The sequence below is a fragment of the Gossypium hirsutum genome, chromosome A13, assembly GCF_007990345.1.
Source record: "Gossypium hirsutum isolate 1008001.06 chromosome A13, Gossypium_hirsutum_v2.1, whole genome shotgun sequence".
NCBI lineage: Eukaryota > Viridiplantae > Streptophyta > Magnoliopsida > Malvales > Malvaceae > Gossypium > Gossypium hirsutum.
The window spans coordinates 22,282,134-22,309,609 of NC_053436.1; the positions used below are offsets into that span (position 1 = coordinate 22,282,134).

At 32.2% G+C, this 27,476-nt stretch overlaps 1 protein-coding gene and 1 long non-coding RNA gene across 2 annotated transcripts; both read left to right on the forward strand.

Annotated features, from left to right (window-relative positions):
• The first annotated feature begins 14,029 nt into the window (after positions 1 to 14,029).
• LOC121203315 (nuclear pore complex protein NUP93B-like) lies at positions 14,030 to 18,271 on the forward strand. The gene is made up of 6 exons (XM_041085184.1): positions 14,030 to 14,502; positions 15,852 to 15,943; positions 16,180 to 16,246; positions 16,664 to 16,719; positions 17,487 to 17,595; positions 17,996 to 18,271. Exons 1-6 carry the CDS (start codon positions 14,392 to 14,394, stop codon positions 18,194 to 18,196), a joined length of 636 nt encoding a protein of 211 aa, XP_040941118.1. The 5' UTR covers positions 14,030 to 14,391; the 3' UTR covers positions 18,197 to 18,271.
• Positions 18,272 to 18,792: 521 nt separating this feature from the next.
• LOC121212459 (uncharacterized) lies at positions 18,793 to 22,303 on the forward strand. The gene is made up of 3 exons (XR_005907675.1): positions 18,793 to 19,299; positions 21,035 to 22,029; positions 22,152 to 22,303. It is a non-coding gene; the product is annotated as an uncharacterized lncRNA (long non-coding RNA).
• The last annotated feature ends 5,173 nt before the right edge of the window (positions 22,304 to 27,476 follow it).

Sequence of the window (27,476 nt, forward strand, 5' to 3'; positions counted from 1 at the left end):
AATGATGCTAAGGTCACATAGTGATTTTTGGCTTGTAACGTTCTGAGGCCTATGTTTGTATGATGAGTTCAAAGAAAGGATCAACTCAAAATTTTTCAAGAATTGCAAACAATATAACACATGGCATTGTTCCAATTCCCCCATATGTAATGATTAAACTCACCGCCTTATTTCTCCTTCTCTCACATTCCTTTTTCTCTTCAACAATGTGGAAGATATGGTTCGATATTAGCTAGTATAAACAACTTAGCGAGTACTTGTGCACTATGATAATGAAAAGTTTGATTTCTCATTTTGAGCATATTTTACAAGTTTTACTCTTTTATCTTACAATGGTTTTATCTCTAACCATATTCTTTATTCATTCGCTTTACTTTTGACTCTAACAATATTTTTCTTTGTTTGCTTACATTTTTCATTCTTCGCACGTTTTGTAAAAGCGTATACACACTATAGCGAACCATCTATTCACTATTCATTCAAATTTATTTTTAAAACCTCCAAATTGTTCCTACCTAACCCTCAATATATGTGGCTTGGTGACTATTCTATAGTGGAATTCAAGATCAATGACTAAAAAGGGTTGGGTTTTTAACTCAATTTAGGATCAAGGTTTCAAAAATATTGGTTCATCAAGAAAGGATCAACAAGGCTTAAAATTAGGGTACTAGAGATGTATATAGCCTCTATGTTAGTCATTTAGGCTCTTGGCTAAACAAACAATGCCTTAGTTAATCCATTAACATCTCAATGTATAGAAAACCAAAACATGCTTCTACTTGTTTCCATAAATAATGTTAAATTCCACTACATGCATTCACAAATTTATCCACATATTTATTCATCATATGGTCAAAAATTTTAAAATTTTGACTAATTCTATTCTATTATACAATGCAAGTAATTGAACTTAATAATCTAACTCACAAAGAATAAAAAATTTGAAGCATTATTCAAAATTTGTACAAGTCAAAGAATCTATTACACAATATCATGCCATATTTAAATATTTATCAATCAAACAACGTTCAAGTTTCATGCAACAATTAAAATAAAAAGATAAAATTAACACACAATCATAACAAAATTAGCTAAGCATGAACATTTTTTCTATGAATGCCCCACATAATTAAATTACACATTTTCATAAGTGTATTACCTTCAAAGGATATCCTTAATCTCTTTGGGATAAATCTATTCTCCCAATATGATCCTATTTTATCTCATGGTAACTATTACATCTTTCTTCATGAAAAGTCAATTACTATCAAATAGTAATCAAGTCATTCATCACAAAGAAGAATAACTCGTGACCACGTGTATTTTTCATCAACCATGTAATGCCAATGAGAAGATATCATTTACCCATATCTCGGGCTATGGATTCCACTATGTTAAATGATGCTACAAATTGTATAAGTTGTACACTAAACGCAATAGCTTTCGGTTCCTTAACTATTTGAACTCAGGCTTTTGCTTGCATCAAAAGATACGAGTCACACAAACATAGTTCGTCATCCACTCAAGATTAAGGTATGCCACACTTTGAACATCACAAGTGAATAAATCCATAAATAGATTTATGATCTATTGTTGTTAGGTCCAATCCGATGTACTATCAATCCAATCAGTCATATTTATATCTCTATCTTGTGGGAGTCATCCACTTTGATGGCCAAGGCAAAACATCTCCCTAATTAGACTTGACAGACGACATATTAGTATTTCAATTGGTTTGCTAATTTTTTATTAGACTAAGGAAATGTTTAGTTTCGTCTACTAATATAAGTTGTCTTTCTGTATTACGATCCGACCATATAATATTGCTTCGTATTAGTTTAAACATTATATAATCAGTGAGCTAATATTTGCTTTTATTTTACTTTTCACGCAAAAACCACATGAGGATAATTATACAAAGTATATTAATGTAATCCATGAATTATTTTTTTAACCAATATGTTTGAAAAAATTTCAAGTGTACATAAATGAAAATACTGCATGTACATGTAGGACACCAGATCCAATAGGGATCCCTTTAGAAATTGGCCCCTCCGAGCGTTTGTTATCAACCTTTCCAGCTAAGGGTCAAATGGGTCTAACTCTTTTTCACCTTGGGTCATACACTAGCGATGCAATCATGAAAAATACTAACAAATATAAGAATACTTAACAAAGAAAATAAACAATCAAATGCAAGAAAGAAAAACATTGTATCTATAGTCCCAACTTTTTCTAATTATCTCCTTAGTAAGTATATACATCAATCACACGAATCACTCAATCACACACAAACTCCTCGATAATAGTGTCAACAACTTGACCCTTCCCCGACGTGCGTGGACCGAGACTATGAATCAACACGAATACTAATAATAATCTAGTGGTGTAATGTAAGAGTGACAGGTTGAGTTGTAATATTTGTAGTGTTATAATGGAATTCCCGAGTATTCCAAGGATTGAACCCAAGAGAGCTCGGGGACTAAGTGATTCCTAAGAAACAAGAATGCAACCAATAAGTCTATCTAACTACCCTCTAAGTGCTATATGTTGCATGTGAATATGATATGCAAATTGTGCAAGTATACACATCGAATCAAGTAATAAAATGATGAGTGAGATCGTCTCCACAGGGATCAGATAGGTGTAAATAGGTCAAGTTATTATAGTAAAGTGTAATTAATAATATAGCAAACCAATAATAAGAATGTAGTGGCAATTGAGAGGATAATGATGTATAAAATGTGCAAAATGAATAACCAATCAATTAAGAAGGTTGTGACAAAGACTCTACGACAAACGAGAGAGGGGCTACAATGTTGATTGAGTAGGTTAGGATTACTAAACAATCTAACCTTACTAACCTCTAACGTTTCAGCAAAATCTTAATTATTCTACTGCTCAGAATGGTTTTACTACGGTTTGCTTCTTTCGAGAGCAACACCTAAAGTTACTTCACCCAAGGTGCTATATGTCTATAGGCCTTGAGTTTGGCTCCCAATATTGTTTCTTCTTCCTTACGTATGAAATATTGCTTTATGTCAAGAGACTGCTACGAGTAATTTATTGAACACTCTCTCATATCATTGAACTTCGATTTAAGTAACCTAACCTTATCAGACTTAGGTTATTTTTTATATACTTGCTGCACATTCGTCAATGCACCGCATGCATGCAATCCTAGAATACCATTGAATGAAACAGTAGATTAATCCAAATCTAAAATTCAGCCATTAATAGAACTAAGGGTTTCATCAAAGTAATCCCAACCCTAAGAGATTTAGCTCATGGTTTGGCAAATAAAATTCAAGTTTAACAAAAAAAAACAACATTTTCTTCATCAATTAAGCTCACGAAGAAACAAGATAAGAAATAGAGGAAGAATTTTGAGATGACAGCTTTTGCCTATCCAAATCACAACAGGCGACACAATGTCTTGCGGTGGCCAAGGATGATTGCCTTCTTTGTCTACCTTTTTCTCTACCCTTTTTCTTAGCTGCTTCCCTCTTTGTCCCTACATCGCTATCCTCACTTTTTTGGCTTTTATATCTCTTTTTTCTATGGCAGGTCAATTAGTGGATAATCCTTTCTCTTTTTCATGTGGATTTATCTGGTACAAGTACAACTAAGGCTGAGAGCAGTACACATATAGTGCTGACTAGGCATCTTCCAAGCAATGCCAACTATCCAAAATTTGTCATGGCAAACCTTCAAACCTTTACTTCTTTTCCTACATTCTACACCGGCTAAACCACCATGCAAGTCTTCCTCATAGGAAATTAAAAGCAACATGTAATATCACTTAAGTACAATTCAAGCTCTTTAATGCATTGCTCTAAAAATACCAATGCAATATCCCAAAATGCAACTAAACTCACCAAAGTACAGTCAATTAACTAACCCTAAAGGCATGAAATATAACTATTTTCAAGAGTTATCACTATATTACAAAAATTCATAATCGAGGTTCAATTACGCTAATTGGCTTCCTAACACTAAAAAGGACTCGATTGTATAATAGTAAAAAATTAAGCGATTAACAATTCAATAAGAAAAAATAGTTGTTTCACTTTCATGTTGCTGATTAGCCTTTGGATTAGATATTTAAGAAGTTTTAACTTATAATCGGCTAAATTTTACTTCTCAGTTACCATTTTACTAATTTAAACGATTTAGTCTAATTTATCTCTCAACTTCACCAAACAAACTTGGACAACCAAATTGGTGCTCAATAAGATCTCTTCTCAATCTCACCTAACAAAATTTTTCCCTAAAGGCGTCAAATCCTAGTTTTGAATTTTATTCGATTTAGTTTAGTTTTTACAGTTTAGTCCCTGTACTAAATGTAACATCCCGAAATAGGGCCTAAACGGAACAGTGGTTGCGAAACCACAAATCTGAGGTAAAAAATTTTATTTTATTATTATTTGGAGGTTCATGATATGATTGCATGATTGTGTAAAAATTTCGTGATGAAATTCTATACATAAGGTGCTTAAGTTGAGATTAGGGACTAAATCGAATAATGTGCAAAACTTGCATTCTAGAATTTTTAGTATGAAATTGCTTTGGAATATTAATGAGGAGGTCTTAAATAGCAATTTGATCAATTCCTAAGTCTATGGACAAAAATTGGACATGGATGGAAATTTTGAAAAGTTTAGTAGTAAGAGCATTTTGGTCATTTAGTTATTAAAATGAATTAAAAATAAAATTAAAAGCCAATTTTTGTCCATCTTCTTCATTAGGACGAAATTTCAAGGGTTCTCCATAGATAGGGTTTGTTTCAAGCTTTCAAACTCCATAGTAAGTGATTCAAAGCCCTGTTTTTAATGATCTTTACGTTTTTGGAGTCCCGATAACTTGATTAAGCTTATTCTAGCAATAATTCAACCTAGGGTTCATATTTGGAAAAATACCCATAGGTGAAATTTGTGTATTTTGGTGTTTTATGATAGAATATGAGGTTTTAAATTATGTTAGACAACTTGTGCTACTCGGTTTTAAGTGAAAATTAGTAAAAGGGCTTAATCGGTAAAAATACCTAATAGTCATAAGTACAGGTTAGAGTGTGAATTTGATGTTGTCATAGAAGGGAAAAATGATCAGCATGTCATAAAACATAAGAAAATAGGATGAAGTTTAATTTACGAGCCTTGGGGCAAAAGTGCAAATATGTGAAAGTTTAGGGGCAAAAATGTAATTTTGCCAAAGTTTGGGTCAAGGACTGTTTTAATAAATGTGAGTATTAAATAAGCTAAATTTTTTTTATTTTAGATCAAGAAGAACAAAATCCGGAGTTAGACCGGGGAAAGAAAAAGATAGTGGACTAAATCGATATAGTTGATCATATTTTATTTCGAGGTAAGTTTACGGTAAATAAATGCAATATTCTATTATTTTATATTAATGTTGTTAATTTCCAGCATGTGCAAATTTATTTTATGAAATTATTCAAAGAAGACTCAAGCATGAATTGACAGAGAAGTAATTTCAGAAAGTCCCGGTTGAACTTTAGGAATGTGTAGGATACAAATGTCATGACATTAGGGTTCAAGGATACCATGTAAGACCATGCTAAGGTATGGCAATTGGTAAGGTTTCTAAGGCAAGGAAATCATGTAAGACCTTGTCAAGACATGGCATTGATAAGTTACTATAAGGCAAAGGTCCCATGTAAGACCATGCCAAGGCATGGCATTGGTGAGTTCATAAGGCAAGGATACCATGTAAGACCATGTCAAGACATGGCAATGGTAAGTTTCAAAAGGATACCACGTAAGACCATAACAAGTCATGGCAATGGTAAGGTACCTGTGTATCCTTAGTATTCCAAGTGGTTCAACGGGAAAATTTAAAGAGAATATCAAGGTAAAGTAAGGTAAGGTAAGACGAGTTATACTAAAAAGGTAAGACAAGTTCATGCTAGAAGAGCAAAGGTAAGTACATAATGTTCATGTATGCTTGATAAGGAAAAAAGGTAAGTAAAATGTATTAATAAATTTGATTAAGTAAGTAAGGTAAGTGAGTAAGTGAAGAAGTTTAAAATATGTCTATGACAATTAATGAAGTTGCATTATGTAGTATCATGCCAAGTAGTAAGATAGTTCTTATGAATGTTGTTATTTATTTGCATGCAAAATTACTAAGCTTAATGCTTACCCCCTTTATTTTCCTTCTTTTTATAGTTTTGTCAAGCTAACTCGGGGATCGTAAAGTACGTCAGACGTCCGAGCACACTATCACAAGGATTATTTTGGTATAGTTAGACGTTTCATTTTGAGTATGGCATGTATAGCATCGTAGCCATTTTGTGTGTATGATCTTATGATATGGCTAATAAATGGTATGTAAATGCTTGATAATGATTAGCTGTTGGAATGGCTAATCAAGGACATGTTTGGTGTTATGTATGCCTAAATGCTAGTTATTCCATGGAAATCATGAAAAAGGTGAAATTAGCACAAAACAGAATCAGACAGTAGCAGTGACGTGAATTTGAAAAATCACTAAAAATAGTAGAAATGGAATTAAATGATGAATAAGTTATGAAATCAAATATTATTATGTCTATTTTCAAATGGAAGAAACTAAATAGGTAAATGAGATATATTTTATGACATTTAAATTTTTTGTGAAACAGGGCCTGAGCAATTTCTGAATCCCCTATTCTGACTTTGGAAATTCACAAAAAATTGTACAAAGATAACTAGAAGTCATTATTTACATGTAAAGATTCCTTATTGAGTCTAGTTTTATTAGAAATAAACTTCATAGTAATTGGAACTCTGTATAGGGAGATATTTGATTCGTAATACACAGAGGTCAGAGCAGTTGAACCCTGAAATAGGGAAGAGTTTAACTAATAAACTGTACTAGTTGGCCCAACCAAAAATTCTAAAAAAAATTAGTTGATAGATATATGAGTCTAGTTTCATGGAAAATTTACGAAATTGGATTTTGAGTTTCGTAACTCGAGATATGAATTTTTAAGCGACTGTGACGCAGATTGCCAGCTTCTCTGGAAGTTTTAAAAATAAATTGTTTGAGCTGTTTAAGTAATGAATTAAGTCCGTTAACGCCTCGTGTTCGACTCCGGCGACGGTCTCGGGTACGGAGCGTTACACTAAAAACTAACCAAGCAACATTTTCATCAACCAACCACCATAGATTTAGTAACTTAACATCATTTTTGAACAAGCAACAACCCAATATACATACAAAGCATACATTCAAATAAGCACAAAAATTAGGGTTGAAATAAGTGTAATGATTTCTTGATGGTTGTTTGATGAAGATGATGGTGGCAACAATGGAGGTGAAAAATACCAAGAAAGTTTAGATTTTTAACTAAGAAAAAGGAAATAGAGCTGAGTTATATTAAATGTTATGGATTGAAATAAAATTACAAAGAGAGCTTTAAATACTAAATTGCAATTAAGACAAAGCTACAGTAAAAACTAACAAACTACCAACTAAAACAACCAAAACCAAAAAAGGTTAAGAAATAAACCATAAAACTGAAGAAGAAGAAGAAGAAGAAGAAGAAGAAGACTAACTAAAAAGCTAAAAAGATGCAAAGTAAAGATAAAAGATCCTTCTTAGTTCTCAACCAAAAGTGGCTTTAAGCATTGATTACAATAAAAAAATGTTGACTAGAATGCCCTTAGTAGTTGTGTTTTGAGTGGGTAATGTGTTGGATAAAAAATTACCCCTACAGCTAATTTCTCTCCATTAGTTAGCAATATCATGACAACTAGGCTTTGGTCTTGCGACACCCAAAACAATGGCAAACTTGTGGATCTTGGGGGTCTCAGTGTCTCGACACCCACTTTCGGTGTCGTGACATCACTTGAGTTGGCCTCAATTTTTTTATTTCAACACTTTTAGGGGTATCACAATTTCAAAGGCTTGATATCGTGACGTTGGCTTGGTATTGCAATATTCATCCCTCATATTGTGAATCCCATGACAATATGCTTTCATGTTGATTTTTCATTGAAGTTTTGCATCCTCAAGGTGAAAGGTATAGGTTGTAACACCCTAAACTTGACCCGATTCACCGGGTCTGGATCTCGGGTGTTACCATGTAAACCATTTAACAAATTTTGTAAAACATTTAACAATTGTACCTTAAAATACTTTTCTTATTATTTTATTTAAAGACTCCATATTATAAAACAAAGTAAAGTATTTAAATATTAATACATATTACATTGGACTTGTTACAAATTATTATAACACACAGGTTTACAAAAGATAGACTCTTAGGGCGTAGTCTTACTAAATGCCACATTTTCCAAACATTCACTTATGCATAATATCCCCGAATATCACATCTCTGGCGTGTTCCTAGCGTTGTCCCTCCTAGTAAACTCTCTTAAACAACCATACTTGAAACATAAACATGAAACTAGTAAGTTCAGATGAACTTAGTGAGTTTTGAACACCATATACCTTTTAACCTTTCTTGATAAATTCTTTATCTTGAATATTTGGATTTCCTCATATTTGTCTTTGGCAGATACCTTTACCTTATCAGTTGTATAATTACATTCTTATGTGATATTTATTATTCTTAACATAACATCATTCATCTAACTGCGCAATTGACCCCAGATCTTATTAGACAATACTACCTTTTTTTCCCTTTTCTCTTTAGACAATTTTTAATAATTATTTAGAATAGTTAAGTGTAGGTATTATACTTGACGAATACCACTTACTGTTCATACTTTCGGCTATTTCCTACAATAAGCTTGCTAAATCAAATTAAAAATCGCTTCATATCCTGATTCTACCCAATATTTACTCATATTGATGAGAAACACACATACACAGTTGCTTTATAGAATCATATACATCTCTACATACAGTCTATTGCATACAAGACTCACAAGAACACTATATCAAGATCTCACATATATTTTGAACAGTCATTCAAGTACTCATCCACCAATACTAGAAAATTGATTGCAAAATATTTATCTAGAATGACTTGTAGGAGGCGAGATTAAAGACTTACTTGAGACTAATCTACTACAGCTACCAGCACAAGACTCAGATATCCAATTCAAACCAGTAGCAATAACTGCTTAAAGAACTTGAATTCACCATTAAAACCCATTTACAATTAGATTGCTAACATTTCGTTTACAGATAATCCCCATGCAAGGGTTCTTATTCATAACTTAGAGTCTATATACTTCATAGCATCCTTACTCTTAACTTGCATAGTTACCAGACTTACCAGGAGATGGAACACCCTCTGTGTAACACCCCACACCCGAACCCTTCGTCTGGATGGAATACGAGGTATTACCTAACTTTAAACTCATGTTAACAAACATTTTCGAGTCACCAAAACTTTGTTCAAATTAAAAAATTTTCAATTTCTACTTTAAGCTTATTGTTATGGGTCTACGATCCCCAAATCGACCATAAGAAACTATTTGGGATCAACCCGGGCCCTTAAGCCAACTATAGAAAATTAACACTTGACACAGGGGCACACGCCCGTGTGGAAGGGCAACACGCCTGTATAACCATTTTGGCTTGGTTGTGCTGATGGCCCGTGTGTCTCATACGACCTAAGCAAAATAGGGACACGCCCGTGTCCTCCACCCCTATGAAATTAATTCTAAATGCACACCTACAGGGGTTTTCACAGCCTGTCACACGCCCATGTCCCTAGCCCGTGTCCTTCACACGGCCATGACACGCCCGTGTCCTATCTCGTGTGCAAAAACATGGACATTCTATTTCTGACATCAGCAAACCCAAAATGTCACACAGCCAAGGCACACGCCCGTGTGCTAGGCCGTGTCCCCTCACACGGCTGAGACACACGACCGTGCCTCTGCCTGTGTGTTTACTACCATATATACTGACTTGAAATTTTTACGTGCAGGGGATACAAGGCTGGACAACACGCCCATGGGGCTGGCCGTGTGTCACACACGGCCTAGACACACGCCCGTGTGTCTACCCGTGTGGACAATATAAGGCTATTTACCAAGCCTCTTTGCCACCCTTACTTACATAGCCTACACAATAACCACCAAATCTAATATAAAGCTATCTCAAGCAACCAAATCATCCACAATAGACAACATTCCATTTATGCATTTTACTCAACCATGAAAATAACTTCATTCCATACAAATCAAAATGAACATTAGCCATCATTTGAGTCTTAATAAAAAATGAGGGATTTATCCCAAGCCAATACATTTGGCCAAGTTAATATTAACACAAAACATAATTCTAGTTCCCTATACATGCCATGTTCAAAAATATAAATCAAACTATGCCGAATGCTTCGATTGATAGTGTGATCGATAACTCTAACTTTCGTTGATCCTTGAGCTAGATAGGCGGCACTTAAGAAAAAGGAAAGGAGAAGGAGTAAGCATAAAGCGTAGTAAGTTGCAAATAAATAAATATACAAGAACAATTTTACCATTCATTAACATGCTCATAATACAAAAGTAGGCGCAAGCATAACTTACTCATCACTATCCATATAAATCTCATAGCATATATCGAGCTTATATCTCATACATTTCAAATAGGTGCCTGAACCACTCACAACACAGTTATACCATGCTCATTAACTTAAAGTCATAATACTCACCGTTGAATTTAGAACACTACCGGATATTCATTAAGCCTCAAATGTGGGTAAGGTGTCGATGCCATGTCCCAAACATGGTCTTACACTAGCTCATATCTCATGTCGATGCCATGTCCTAGACATAGGCTTATACTGACTATCATCTCATAGCCGATGCATGTCCCAGACATGTCTTACATTGGCTTATGTCTCGAGGCCGATGTATGTCCCAGACATGTCTTACACTAGCACTCGTCTCGATGCCGATACCATGTCTCAAACATGGTCTTACACTGGCTCTCATAATGTGGCTGATGCATGTCCCAGACATGTCTTACACTAGCCCATAATAACCCACATGTCATGGCATGAATATCCAATATATTTCCTAGGTTCGAACGAGAACTCTACTATCTCTATTATCATCATACTTTCTCAATTTCAAAATCAAACAATTCATGCTATATTAATTCAAATACAATTCAACACATATACATTAGTGATGTAGTTGTATTATTTACATACAACTTACCTCGGATTACAAAATGTGGCGACTAGTCGATTTAGTCGATTTGCTTGACTTTTCCCCGGTCTAGGTTTGGATTCGATATTTCTTGATCTATAATAGTGAAATGTACTCATTTAGTCACTCAATAAAATTAGGCAATCGAAAATTCACATCTTTGGTAAAATGACCATTTCACCCCTAGACTTTGACAAAATGACCATTTTACCCCTAGGCTTGAAAATCGATTTTTTATCAAGTTTATTCATTTCTTAAGACTAGCCTAACCCTTTTCTCTTATATCAACTCTAAATTCCCACTATTTCACATATTTAACATCCATTTTACAACTTATACAATGTAGTCCTTTTAGGTGTTTTTATGCTAACACCTTTCACAAAAGTTGTTTATAAGACACCCAAGACCAATTTTCTTCCATAAAAACTCAGAAAACATCACAAATCCTTTCATGGAAAAACCCTATACTCTTAATCATTTTGCAAAATAGTACTCTCATTAGAAAGCTCATGGCACAAAGGTCTCAAAAATGTAAAATCATCAAGAAAACTCATTAAAATAACATACTTGTAGAAAGACTAAGTGGCTAAAAATTTTGAGGCTCAAAAACCCTCTAATGGTTGCATTTTTCAGTGATGAAGAAGAAGAGGAAAAGATGATATCTTTTTCTCCTTTTTTATTTTTATTTTAGTCAAAATTAGTTACCAGCCCACCTAATTTTGACCATTTCTCTTTCTTATGTCCCCTATGGTGGGATGGCATCCTTTCTAAGGTCTATTTGTCCATTAAAGACCCCTAATTTATGTTTCATGTCAATTTAAAACCCTTAGCTATCAATTTAAGACTTTTACACTTTATGCGGTTTAGTCCTTTTTCTCAATGAGGCTTCTAAACTCTAAAATAGCTCACCAAATTTTTCACGTACTCTTAAAAATATGCTAATACATCAAAATAATAATAAAATAATTTTTTTGACATCGAATTTATGGTCCCGAGAATACTATTCCTACTAGGCCCTAAATCGGGCTGTTACACTCTGTTTATTCCATGAATCCTCAACTTCCAGTTTACATAAGAAGAGCAACCAACAACAAACATTTATTATTTAAAAAAAAAAGAAAGAATTAAAGAATCATCTTGAAGGAAGAATAAACTCTTTTCATGAACCCTCCTCACACGTATATATTATCCACTTCCATTTAATGGAATTTGACAAGTGTCAAGAAATTTCAAAATTTGCCCTTCTTAATGGCCTACAGAATCTGGAAAAAAAAACATAAATGAAAGTCTTGTCCATATGCTATTTGACTAGTCAGTTCAGTTGTTATAACTAGATCTAGTTACCAAAATCTGCTCTTTACAGTGCTTGAGCAAACTAGGTGTCCTATACTTTTGGCGGTAACCTACACAAGGCTTACTTTTTCTTTTATCAAATTCTTTCTTCTTTTGAAGAACACATCAAGAACTAAATCTTAGTATACATACATGGACGGATACTGAATTCACCAAAAAATTAGTTCGCCAAAAGCTTAAACTTTGGCCAACTAACTAATAAATTCACTACAGGAAAATAGGGCTTTAGCGGCGTTTTATCAAAAAACGCCACAAAAATTATAAAACACGGAGCAATAGCGGCGTTTTACCAAAAACGCCGCTAAAAACAGAGCAATAGCGGCGCTTTTGGTAAAACGCCGCTAAAAACCAGAGCATTAGCGGCGCTTTTGGTAAAACGCCGCTAAAAACCAGAGCATTAGCAACGCTTTTGGTAAAACGCCACTAAAAACCAGAGCATTAGCGGCGCTTTTGGCAAAACGCCGCTAAAAGTCATATAATCCTTAAAACCCTAAACCCCAAAAAAATAATAAACACTAATCTATAACCCCTAGAACACTAAACCCCTAAATACTAAAAACACATGAACACTAAACTATAACCCCTAAAACCCTAAACTCCAAAAAACATCATATGGATGTTGATGTGTATATACATAGATATTAATGTAAAAGCTTATGTTCGTAATAAATTATGGAATTAAAACTGAATGGGGTTTGAAACGATATCAAATACAATTAAAGAATTTCAATTTGAAAGAGTGTAGCTTAAAACTGAATGGGGTTTGAAAGGGAAGAAAAAGGTCTAAACCTTTGAAACATGAACTACAATTGAACAACATTGGTGTGTTGGCATACAAATTAGACGACATGTTTGATGGTATTGGGATGTCACCCAACTGTTGACTGAGTCTTAGCAATTAACATTCAACGCCAATTGTGAATTGTGAATTTATTTAAATTTTCATTTATGGATGTAATTTAATTATGATTTTAGGGTTGTTTTAGCAAAAAATAATAACTAATATTATTATCTAAACATGAATTATCATCAAATTAACTCTAAAACTTGAATTAAATATTAAAAAATATCAAACTCGGGTACCAAATTATACATTAAACCAAAAGAAAATATAAATTATTATTTTGGTTTTTATCTTTTCAAATAAGTAAAAAGGAAATTAATAGCTTCGACTTCAATACTATATTCAAATCGAGCAAAAGTGACAAAAAAAGTCAACATTTTTTTTATAAAATCTAACACTAAAAAACAAAAATTTAAATTAGTATTTTAGGCTTTGTCTACAGAGGAAATTCATATACTCCGCATTACATCATCAAATAAATTTATAAAAATAGTAATAGTAATAATAAATATTATATAAAATCATTTGACTAATAATTTTCACCAGACAAAACAAGGAATTTTAAGCAAAATAAATAAAATAATTTTTTGTGACGTTTTTATAAAAAACGCCGCAAAAGGTAAGCACTTGGAACAAAACTGCGCCGTTTTACTCTACTAAAAAACCTATTTTGTTTCTCCTAAACCACATCCCCGAAATCCCTTATTAATTTTATCCCCAAATTTTACCCATTGGAACGTCTAAAATTTCCCCCTAAAATCGGTATCCCCAAAACATATCTAATTTTTCCCCCAAATCGAAATCCCCAAATCAAAATCCTTCCACCATTTCCGTGTCGCCATACTGATCCCTAATCCTCAGCATCTCTCTCAATGCATTTCTTACTTCTCTAAATCTCCTTCTCTAAATCTCTATCCCTAAGTTCAAATCTGTTTTAGAAACTTCTATTTTTTGTATCTGTTTTAAAAATGCATTTCTTGCATTTTTTGTGTCTGTTTTAGAAAATATAAATTGAAGAGTAAAATTCTTGAGCTTTCCCTCGCATCAGTGATTCACATGAGAGCTATGGCGAGTGAGCAAGGCATGAGTAGTTGGACCGATCTTCTCCACTCATCCACCAAGCTTCTTGAGCAAGCTGCTCCTTCTGCTCAGTTTCCTCCTCTTCAGGTCCTATTACTCTCTCTCTCTCTCTCAATATCAATTTACACAATGCTCGAGTTTGTAATGAATTGAGACAAACGTTGTTAAAGAAAAGGGGAAAGTGATTAGGTTTTTGTGAATTTTTTTTTGCTTTTGCTTTTGCTTTTGCTTCTGGTTATGCTATGTTTGGATGCCTAGAAAATGAGGGAAATGAGGTAGTTTAGGAGATATTGAAAGGCGGAAACCCTTCTATGGTTCATATATTTCTTAAGGCTGAAAATTTCTGGAAATTTCTCATGCCTCGTTCAAAGTTGTGTTTTTTTAAGTGAGATTGTTCAAGGGAGCAGAGAACAGAAGGCTCTGCTGAACTGTAGTCCAGTAGTAATATCTGGTTTATCTCTCCGCTTTAATGTAATGATTGAGGAAGTTTTAATAATAGGCAAATGAACCACTGCATTTTCATGTATTTCCAAGCTCTAATTGTATTAATGTTTGCTTCTGAACGTTAATTCAGCTAATACTTTGGTATAGTGCTGCTGAACTAAATTATAGTATGAAAAATCAAGAATCTTTAACTTAAAATGTCTATTAATGTTTTAGATGAGAAATTTAGCTAAATAGAGGCCATGTCTTTATCAAGTTCTGTTAATTCCTTTAACTAGTAAACTGATTGGATTAGAAGTGACTTAATATTGTTTTCCACTAAATAATCAGTCATTAATGGGGATTCATTTTCTTCAACTTCAGCAGAAAATTAGTTTTTAGAGATCTATTATGGAGGGTAAGAAATGGCTTATGTAGACAATTTAGCCAACAATAAATTAGGAACACGACACAATGAAATGATGTAGTGGTTTTATGAAATTTAACCATGAACTTTTATTCATCCATTATTTTGTATTATAATGAGAATAACTAATAAATACTTTTCCTTAGGTCATCTCCTTTTGAATGTTTCTGTTGGAGACATGGACTATGATACCCATAATGTTCATCATATTTATCTATATTTCCATTAATATTTATTATCAATTCATATTATGGATATTAGTTGTTACTACGATGATATTAAGTGAATGTACCATCTCCTTGATAATGTCAATAAATTATAGTAACATTCATCAATATATCGGTAATTCAAGTTAATGTTTGATGTTAGTAGCTTAGAGTTAAAAACCTTGGTTGGAGGGTTATCTATTTGTTGATCCAAGCAAATTGAAAAATGTTTAAAATTTTTGTTTGTTTGTTTTCAGTGATTGAATCTTCAGTTGGTATGTATCTCAGCTGAGATTATTGTTTAAAAAAGGAAATTTCAGTGATATAGATCCCATACATGAGGTTTTCACTGACAATCTGCTTACAATAATTTTATTCATAGAAACTTAGATCAGTTAGAAGCACTATCAAAGAAGCTCAAGGCAAAAACCTTAAGAACTGATGCTCCTTCTCAATCCATTGCTGCCACAAGGTAACTTTATACTTTATAATTTTAATTCATTACTCTTGTGATTCTTGTATTCACAGTCTATTAAAACAGACAGAATGTTAGCTAAGAAAGTAAGAGGAAGTTGTTAGCTTGGGAATATTGTTTAGGTTGCAAACTTGCTTTAAGCAACAATTTGAAGGGTTATCTTTTGTTTATTTCTCCCAGATTATTTATTTACCATGCGGAATATATAAAAATGGTCTCTGTTGTGTTTTAAGGCTACTTGCACGGGAAGGAATTAACGTTGAACAGCTTACACGCGATCTGAAGTCTTTTGAATTGAAGGTAAGTATTATTTTCCACATTTTCATTTATGTTAGCTCAGCTTTTGTGGCTTCTAGCTCAAGAACCCCTAAACCTACCATAAAATTTGCTACTTGTTTTTCTTTGGCATATAAGGCTATTCAATAGATATTTTGAGGGGAATGGATATTGATAACGATATGTCAAGATAAGGACATTTTCCCCCTTCCCTCAAACTTTATCTGCTATGATTAAATGATATTTGATTTCAGCTTTTGTATTTTTACTGTTTAAATGCTACTTTTGTCCTAAAACGCATGCGTATGGTCAACTTTAGAGAGCTTTGCTATTGATTGCTTCACAATCTTGCTTCAATGTCCCCCTCCCCCTTTTCATAGTTTTCTCTTTACTGCAATCTCACAAACCATGTTTTCCTCTCCTTGACCATCTTTTTGCAAGACAACATTTGAGGATGTTTTCCCTGCTGAAGCAACAAGCGTTGAGGAGTATCTGCAGTAGGTACTGTTTGCTCTATGGATTGCATACTTTTAATATAAGTTCGATGGATAATGACTAATGGCTCATTTCCACTGGCTAATTACATTCTTTTGGGTTAGAGCATGTATTCAGATCCAATTTCTATTTACTAACTGGTTGTTGCATAATGTGTGAATTATAGCAATTTGGCTGTTCAACACACTGTGAAATAAAATAAAGGGCATTTGTAGTTAAACTACTTGCACATTTGAATGTTCTTTTTCATACCAAATTGATTCTTCTTCAAACTTATGCCACAAGGAGGTGTGTTTCATGACTAAGGTTTTAACCTAGTTACTGATTCACTCTCCTTTAACCCACTAACCAGATAAAAATGAGACTTTTTACTTACAAGCTATGTCATAGGCCCCACTCTATTTCTTGTTTGTATGTGTGTATTTGTTTATTTCTGATATTATCTGAGATGGCTTGTAATCTCTATTATACATTTTGTTCCTCTTAAATTTTGGTGCATTGCAAATAACTTAGAATCAGTGAACCTAAAATTTAACAAATCGATGACAACTAAGTTTGTAGGTTTTCTGCTTTTACACGTTTGATTGGTGGTGTCTAATGCCTTGCGGGAAGATTGGAAAAAGGAAAAATGAGACTTCTTACAGAGATTGAGTAGAATTTCAACATTACCTAAGACAAACATGATTGATAAAAGCAGTGGTGGTATTCGTTTAGGTCAAATGGTTCCCATGGCTTATAGTTCTCATGTTTCTTCTGGTCCTTCTGCCAGTGGGCTTCTACCTTTAGCTGACAAGCCAGTTGTTGAGAAAAAAGTGTCGGTATATGCGGAAGTTGTTAGAAATCTTAACAATGCAAGACAACAAGGCTTGCCATTTAAAGTAAGGATGATTTTTTCCTTTCAAGTTATAAAAATTGGTTGAGCAATTTTCCAAAATCATGAGCACTGAAATATCCTCTTGCAATTTGTTTAATAGTTTCTTGAATGATAATATGCTATATTTGTATGTGCATGCTTGTCTTATTGTCTTATATGGCTATTCTACATTCCAGTTAAGTATTTGCTCAAACCTTCTGCCCAGTGAATTTGTTTGGTCTCTAGCATATTATTATTTACTCAACCTTTGATTTTTATATGGCTGATGTATTCATCTTCATTTAAAACATTAAGCAGCAAATACTACTAATATTAAACTATTCAAAGATGAGAAACCCTGCTAGAAACTAGTATTTCATGAACTATACGAATTGTGACTGATGGTTTGTTCTATCTGGTTGCAGGTCTGTACCATCAGCGCTTGTGGTAATTTTGCGGTTCTAGGGACAGCAGGGGGTTGGATTGAGAGATTCAATCTCCAATCTGGAATAAGTCAAGGTAGTTATGTGGACGACATTCCCTTTGATTCTTTGGCATTTTCTTCCATTTTTGTTACTTTGAATTTGGTATCAGCTTTTTGTTTTTCTTTCTTTCCATCAATGTAAATGTGCTTAAAATTTATCTAAAAATTCTCATCGACATAAATTTTCATAAATTGTATTATCTCTCTGTTGCTGGTAGATTGCCCATTTATTTAAACATAATATTTAAATTCTAAATTTAAATTTAAATTCATCAATTTTTATATTTAGTTTTAAAGTTAAAATTTTAATAGAAAATTTAATTTAATTAATATTTTTTTATTTATCCTTAAAAGTATATAGTTTAAATTTTCAAAAATAAAAAATAATATAGAAAATAAATATTATTTAATAAAAATATATATATTTTTTAAGGTTATATTTTTTAACGGCGTTTGTGGGAAAAGCGCCGCTAAAGGTCATGGTCTATAGCGGCATTTGCGGGAAAAGCACCGCTAAAGGTCATGGTCTTTAGCGGTGCTTTTTTAAATAAACGCCGCAAAATTTTGCGGCATCGGCTATAGCGACGTTTTTTGTGGCGCTTGTGAAAACGCCGCTAAAGGCCAAAAAAAACGCCGCTAAAAGTCTGTTCTCCTGTAGTGAAAGTGTGCCAAAATAGACAACTTCATGCCCATATGCCTTAAATTCAGATCAGTCCGTTTTGGGTATGACATGGGTGTTATGACTTTCATGGCATTAATGTTGCAAAAACCACTCTGAATGGTTTTTTCTTCTAGGTTGGACCATTATCGCCTCCCTACACAAACTAAATCACATCGTTAGGTTCTCTATGACACCGTTTGGCCAATTTGGGTTTCAAAAGGGGCAAAACTCAAAAAAAATGTTTATTAAGGCTTGAAACTAAAAATCGATAAAAACATATAAAATACAATCAAATTTCTTGAGAATAAGCTCCTCGAGTGTAATGGAGAACCTTATTTGACGTATTAAATTACGATAGATCATTCATTCAATGTTAAACTATTCATAACTTCCATAATCCTTTCGGAGACATTATGTTGCAAACAACTTGTTATATTCTAAATGATTTTCCAACAAGTTAGTACCCAGGAGTCCGTCGATTTAATAAACATCTTTTTCTTGTCTTTCTAATAGGTGTAGTTAGAGCCATCAGGCTTGGGAGGCTGTGATATTGATGTTCCTTCAATTGCTTAAACAATTCAAAGGTAAGATCTTTACTTAATACTTCAAGTTTCTTCCTATGATACTAATTGAGAAAACATTGAAATTGCAAGTCACTTGCAACTGTATGTACAACTAAAAGACTAAGAATAGAGATGAATACAAAATTTGGTTACACAATTCAAAAAATTTTCCTACATTTGCAAAGCCTTTTTCACAAAGTAATCTATTATCATTTTGTAGTACAGGATGTGATTTAAGTTCAACTCACTCACTGAGTTACAACCTCATTCCTATACATCGATCTAATATCACCTCCCCACCAAGACTTTCCCCTTGAAAGCTTAGTTACAAATTGAACATAAAACAATTTGTTTAAAATCTATTTGCACTCAAAATAGGTTTCTGACAATGAACAAATAAGTGCTCTTTCAAAACCATGTCTAATAAAACAAAAAATACTCTTTAAATATGAATTGTTGGCTTGCAATTCTTCAATTAGTGCAAACACATATTCCTTTAAATTTTCCATTAATGAGTCTTTGATAAGAATCAAATACGTAGAAATCTTGAGGAATCAAGCTTCTATAAAAACTAGATCTCTTTATTTGAGGTTGCAGTATCAAACATAAAGTCTTTAAAAAGAGTCATTGCCTGATTTATATTTAACATGATTCAATCCACTAAATTGTTGCTCAAAATACTTAAAAGATGTAAGCTTAAATCAAGATTGTTTAGTCAAAAGATTGTTAACATATATGACAAGTTGCACATCAGTCTAGTTGCAAAGCGAGTTGCAATTGGCATTACATTTGAGATGTAACATTGGACATAACAAGTCTCAAGCACAATCATTGATTGATAACATGACACTTCATTATTGAGTAAAAAAAACAGTGAGGGATTATAAATAAATACTAATAAATTTATTTGAATATAATTAAATATTATATAAATATTAGTATTTATTTATAGATCTTCTATTTTTTTTCTTTTATTTATATATTAGGTGCCATGTTGTTAACTAACATGCATGAGACTCATGTACTAACTGTGAATAAAACATTATCCCATATATATATGGTCACGTTGTCTTATATTTTTCAAATGTTATTTCTTATTAAGGGCATAGTCATAAGAAAGCAGAGCGTTGGTCTTCTTGGTAAATAAAAACTTTTCATTTTTAACCCCTCCAAGAAATTAGCAATTCAATTTAAAGTCTTTTAACACAAAAGTTTTAACTTTCATCCTTCAAAATCTATAATTATATCCCAATCTCCCAACACAACATTCTTGGTTTCACCTGTTAGAGTTGTGTGATCCAAATTCTAAGAGATTGCTTGCAAGTCAAGTTAAACAAAAATATTTTTTTCTAGAAGATTTAGTATTTATTAGTATAATATATTTAGCATTTATTAGCATTGTTTATTTGACTTGCTATTTTACCTATAAATAGGGTCTTTTACAACCTTAGAAAATACACCCATTAGATATTAGAACTCATAACACATTTAGAGAATTTTGTGTTTACGTTTTGAGGGTTCTTTGTTTTCGGGTTTTTGGGGTTTAGTTTTTATCTCCATCTTTTGTACTTTTCGTTCTTTTGCCATTATAGTAAAATTATCTTTGCCTGTGATTTTTTTATCCTCTTTGGAGGAGTTTTTCCACGTTAAATTTATGTGTTCACTTTCTCAATTTATTCTGTTATTTTTACTTGTTCGTTGCTTAAATCGTGTTGATCTTAACAAGTGGTATCAGAGTTAGTTCAATTTTTTATAGATCAGCCCGTTCAGAGATGGCAGCAACAAGGTTTGAAATTAAGAAGATTAATGGTGAGACAAATTTCAATCTATGGCAAGTTCGGATGATGGCAATTCTAGTTTAAACAGGCTTGAAAAAGGTTGTTACTAGGAAAAAGCCTAAGAATCTAAATCAAACAAAATGGGAAGAGCTTGAAAAAAAGGCCTTGTCTGCAATTTAGTTGTGCCTCTCGAATACGGTATTGCAGGAGATATTGATGGAGAAGAGCTCATCCGCATTGTGGAAAAGGTTAGACACTCTTTATGGGACTAAGTCTTTGGCTAACTACTTAGTGTTGAAACAACATCTATTTATGTTTCACATGAATGAAGGTGAGCTTCTTAGATATCACATCAGTCAATTCATTACTCTTTTAAATGATTTAAAGAACGTTGATATTCATATTGACAATGAAGATTAGACTATGCTATTATCGTGCTCTTTACCCCTTTCATACAAGTCTTTCAGGGAAACATTTATTTATGGTAGAGACAACTCTCCTTTGAAGATGTGAAGGGTCATTTGTTGAGTAGAGACAAACTCAAAAATGAGTTTGGTTTGGATAGCAAGGCAGATAGGCAACCTTCCGTTTTGGTAGCATCAAAGAAACGAGACAAAATGTGTCGTTATTGTAAAAAGTTAGGTCACATCAAAGAAGATTGTTATAAACTGCGAAATAAAAGAGCTGCTGAGAGTAACGAGGAAGATGTAGTTGGCGCTAATTTGGCCAATGAAGGTGGTGATGATTTCTTGTTAGTGTCAAAGAGTGATAACTCCGAGCTCACGTCCTAGTGGATCCTAGATTTGGGATGTTCTTTCCACATGTGTTCCAATAGAGAATGGTTCTCCACGTACAGTTTGATTGAAGGTGGAGTTGTGCGCATGGGAAACGATTCATCCAGTAAGGTAATTAGTATTGGTACTGTTAAAATTAGGACACACGATGGGACGATTAAGACACTCTCAGATGTCAGGTATGTACCTGATTTACGAAAGAATCTCATTTCCTTGAATATTTTAGACTTGAAAAGATGCAGAATCAACATCGATTCAAGCGGTATTAAAGTATCTTATGGAGCTTTTGTTTTGTTAAAAGGCAAAAGAATCGGGAGTCTTTATATACTGGAAGGATCTACAGTGACCGGTGAAATCGGACGTCCCTTGTCCGTTACGGAATCGAAGTCAACTCATTTGGAGCGGAGGCAACTTGGTCATAGAAGGGAAAAAGGTATGACCGTTTCGTTAAAGAGAGGTTCTCTTTTGGATGCAAGTTTTGAAAAGTTAGGGCACTGTGTACGTGAAAATCATACCGGGTTAGTTTTGATTTGGCAGTGCACAAGTCGAAGGCTAGTAGTTTTCCAGCTTCTAAGCACAGATTCGACTCAGTTAATTCCCTGCATAGTTCAAGATAGGCCTGTGGTGGGCTTTGGCAAAGATGGCGTTGAATCAAGGTGGAAATTGTTAGAGTTGTGTGATCCAAATTCTAATATTTTTTTTTCTAGAAGATTTAGTATTTATTAGATATTTAGCATTTATTAGTATAGTTTATTTGACTTGCTATTTTTCCTATAAATAGGGTCTTTTACAACCTTAGAAAATACACCCATTAGATATTAGAACCATAACACATTTAGAGAATTTTGTGTTTACGTTTTGAGGGCTCTTTGTTTTCGGGTTTTCGGGGTTTAGTTTTTATCTCCATTTTTGTACTCTTCGTTCTTTTGCCAATATAGTATAATTATCTTTACCCGTGATTTTTTTATTCTCTTTGGAGGAGTTTTTCCATATTAAATTTGTGTGTTCAATTTCTCAATTTATTCTGTTATTTTTACTTGTTCGTTGCTTAAATCAGGTGGATCCTAACATCACCCTTATTATTATTGTTATTATTATTATTTGTATATCATATGTTTGGGATTTACTAACTATATTTCTTTTTTTAATTTTTATTTTAAAGAAGATTTTAATTTTAAAAAATATTCACTCTTAATGTTGGGGTGTTAAATTTTATCAATACTTCAATCACGATACAAGAACTCTCATATAAATAGAGTTTAAAAAACCCCACAAATTCATTAATACTAACTCCTACACAAAAATATTAAAATTAGTGGAATTATTTAATTTGACGATTACATAATCCAATTAAGATTAAGTAGACCACCAAAATTACATCAAAAACATTCTTTTAAAATAGTACATCACTTGGGCATTCAAATACAAATTATAAGGTTCGATATTATAACCTCCAACATGGAAAAGGCCCGCCACTATCAGAGTTGGTGGAACATTTTACATCAGTTTGTTTGGAGAAATATATAAACTTAGCTTAGCTGGGAGCTAGCTGAACAAATCAAATCATACTAAATTATGAACATGTTAATGATGGCAGGTTGGAAACCAAAGAAAAGAAAAACCCTAATTATTTTGCTGTCCTTCAAAGAATTGTGGATTTGATGAGTATTATTTTTTAAACAATTGTGCATACAATTACATCTAAAATGTTAAACAACTTTGATTTTAAGGAAATTCTTTTGCCTACTTAATTACTTATTCTTTCGATTTTTCTCTAATTTAAGAAGTTAATTACGACTATCCAAAGTTGATGGTACAATGCCTAGATGCTTACTTAATCATTAATGTTATAACCACAATGCAATAATAAGCTATCATTATAGTATCTATATGCCCAAGTTGAGTAGAGAAAACAAATTTCCTTTTAGAGGGAAAAGAAAAAAGCATAATTTCTCATAAGGTGAAAAAAATTTCTTTTGTACCTAACAAAGAGCACAATCCTGTTGTCTGCCATATGTAGCCAATAATTTCAACTTGTAGTATATTGTTTCCCTTGTGATTTAAACACTAATCACCTAGCTAATTATTTGTCTAATTACCATAATCTCTTAATTTCTATATATGAAACCAACAATATGTATTTGATATTAATGACCAAACTAGTCTAATCCAATCCATGATTAAGTTGGAAAATTCCATTGGAATAATCTCAAGTTATTATTTTTTTTAGGTTTTATGTCTCAATCAAGTTTTTTATTTTCATAACAATGTTTCGTATGGAAATGAATAAATGCCTATTTGGAAGAGTTGAACTTTATGACTTGATTCTCTTGCAAGTTGGATGTGAGTAGTGTCTACTTAGAAAAATTTAACATTGATCTAAATTAATGTAGTTAGACGATTTATAAAATGTAGGTTTAGAAATTGCGATGATTTAAAATTAAATTATATTATATTTTTTATTTAACATATAATTAATTTTTAATTTTTTATGATTTAAAAATTAAAAAAAAAGCAATATTAATATGTGGAAGGGGGATGTTGGAAAAACAAAACCGATAATTTAGAAAATTAAAAGGCGTTTCTCAAAAAAAGAAAAGAAAAGAAAACGGTGATGTTGAAAACCACGTGCAATGTTGTAAACAAAGAGTGGCCCAGATTAATGGGAGGCCCATTTCAGGATGAGTTGGGTTGAATGTTTGGTGCCTATCACACGATAAATTCACCCACATTTTTCACGTCTCCTATCCTATGGCTTAGCTATAAAAATAAATGGTCCAATGCCATCTAACTACGCTTTATGGCAATTTATAAAGAGAACACTACGTAACCCACACCCATGAAATAGATAGCTCTATATAGCAAAAAGGAAGATATAATAATGATATCATTAAAAGGAAACTTAATGGAGTAAATGTGGTGAATTATTATTATTATTATTTTTGAATTATAAGAGTAGGGTAAAGTCCTAACAATAACGTAATTAGCGCAATTCAAACTCAAGTCACACCTAGGGCAGTGAATATCTTGGCCATCAAGCCAACGCATAAGGTTCATGGTGAATTACTCTTTGGGATGTGATAAATAAGATAAAATATATAAAAAATAGATATACGAAAGTTTTTTAATTTCATGTTAAAAGTTTGGATTTAATATATAAAAATAAAGTGTCAAGTACAATGGTAAAATACATTATACTCTTAAGGAGAATTAAATCCTAATATAGGAAATGTAAACATGAACTTCGTAAAGATTAAACTTTATAAACTCTAAAATAGACATGATAAATACTTTAATTATACTAAAGAAAAAGTTTGGGTTTAGATTTCTCTAGTTATGGCTAGAGGTGAAGCTAAAAATATTTCTGGGGGATCGGAATTAAATTATATATTTTTATGATAATAAAAGTGCAATCTTACTATTTTAATAGTCTATATCTTTATAATTTTTAAAAAATTAAATCAAAATTTTATCATTTTTAGAAAGGTCAAGACTTCTAGCAACATCCATAACTCTATCTTGAATTATGACAATTTTTTTCTATAAAAGCGATGCAATGTAATTTGATAATATTAAATACTATAAATAAATAAAAACTAATGTTAAATCAATTTGACTTAGAACAAAATTTCTCAAAATATTTCATGCTATGAATTTATCCATTGAAAAATCTCCAAAATCTCCACCTCAGAATTAAGATTTTTAAAACCTAACCTAGAAAGATAAAAGTTAAGATACTTTGAAAAAAGGGTCATTTTCTGGCTAATTGAATCCAGCTCCACATCACAATAACTAAGGTCATCCACCCAAAACAAAAACGAAAGCTTAGAAGTGTTTTAATGACAGGCAGAGTAATGATGTTGTAAAGCACTAAAATGATCTTTAAATACAAAGCAAAACCCATTTGAAATAGTTCAGTTTAAACAACCCTAATAGCTATAAATGCAGGCTGGGACTTCTTTCCAATAAAAGAAGCAATAATCTGTTAGTATATAACACCAAGTTCTTAGGTAGGTTGCCAATTAATTGAACCAAGTTGATTATTTTTGCTTATGAATAGTCTTACATGTAGCCTATAGGGGCCAATATGTTTGCTCAACTGCTTTGAATTATATATATGTGCATTTTGATTTGGACTTCATTTCCCTTTCTCTTGTATGGCCTAAGACTGAGTTTTTTTTTCTTTCTCTTTTCAATGTGGGGTAACCAATTTGAATTCAAGCTTCATATCGGATATGTTATGTATCTCTTATCAGGTTCATTTGGGTAATTGTCAAAAACTTATCCCCATTATTTCTTTGGCCAATATGAAAAAAATTTATGCCTTTTGACTCATAAATATGATTTTTCCTTGCTTCCAAAAGCACATATACATGAATATAGATGAATTGGTGAAACATTTCTCTCTCCGTACTCAACACTTATACTTTAAATTTCACATTGATTATAAAACATTTTCATAGCTCGCACTTAAATTATAAATAACTGTTGATTTATTGATTATTTACAAAAGTTCTTTTAAAATTTCAGAATTATAGTTTAAATTTATTTATATCATAATATTTATTTTTTATTTTTTATATATAGTAATATATATTATTATTTATATATAATAGTTTATATTATATGAAAGAGAAATGTTTGCACCATAAAAGTGTCTGATTTCTTCACTATTTAAATATATTTTTTTAAAATTTCTTCATTTAAAGAAATTCATGAGAGAGGACTATAGATTAAAGTTATTTATATTATATATATAATAATATATATTATTTATGATTTTTTTATATCATAATATATATTATATTAAAATGTTTTGGCTACATAATGAAATGCATGTAATGTTTATATTACAGTTTTTATAAATCTCACATTGTCTTAGAAAACTCTTATAGTTCACACTTACACTATAAATTATAAATAAGTGTTAATTTCTTCACCATTTACATAAGTTCTTTAAAGTTTCTTTATTTGAAGAAATTTATAAGAGAGGACATATAGTTTAAATTTATTTATATATCATGTTAGAATTAAGTGACTCGAATTCTTGTTTAAATAAAATACAGTGGTAAAACAAAATAAAAGTAAAATTCCTATAAAACTACACTTCTTTTATTTTATTTTAGAATAAGGTTTTTTAAACCTTATTAAACTTCATCTATTTGATATTGATTATAATAAGGTGTTTCAATCTTACTACACTCCTATTAGAATATGATTTTACAAGCCTATAAATAGACATAGTATATTCCTCTTGTAATGATTAGAATTTGACATAGTGAATTTTCTTCTCCTCTGCCTATGGTTTTTTCCCAAAAGGGTTTCCACGTAAAATCTGTGTTCTTTATTTTTATTTCTATTTTTTTGCGATATATTGTCATTACTGACATTTTATTTATTCACAAATTGGTATCCGAGCTTCCGGATTGTTCATCTCAATCACGTAATGGCGTCTTTGAAGTATGAAATTCCGTTGTTGGATTGCAACACCAGATTCGCATTGTGGCAGAAAAAGATGCAGACAGTTCTTGCACAGATGGACTTAGAGGAAGCCCTGCTAGGGGTAGATAATATGCCTTCAACATTGATAGAGGAAGAGAAGAAGCGCAAGGATCGAAAAGCGTTA

Bases quoted from the DNA above. Each gene is read 5' to 3' on its own strand.
- LOC121203315 (XM_041085184.1), top strand. From the start codon at position 14,392: ATGAGAGCTATGGCGAGTGAGCAAGGCATGAGTAGTTGGACCGATCTT. The intron at 16,247-16,663 runs GTAAGTATTATT...TCTTTTTGCAAG, and splicing joins TGAAGTCTTTTGAATTGAAG to ACAACATTTGAGGATGTTTT. The intron at 17,596-17,995 runs GTAAGGATGATT...ATCTGGTTGCAG, and splicing joins AACAAGGCTTGCCATTTAAA to GTCTGTACCATCAGCGCTTG.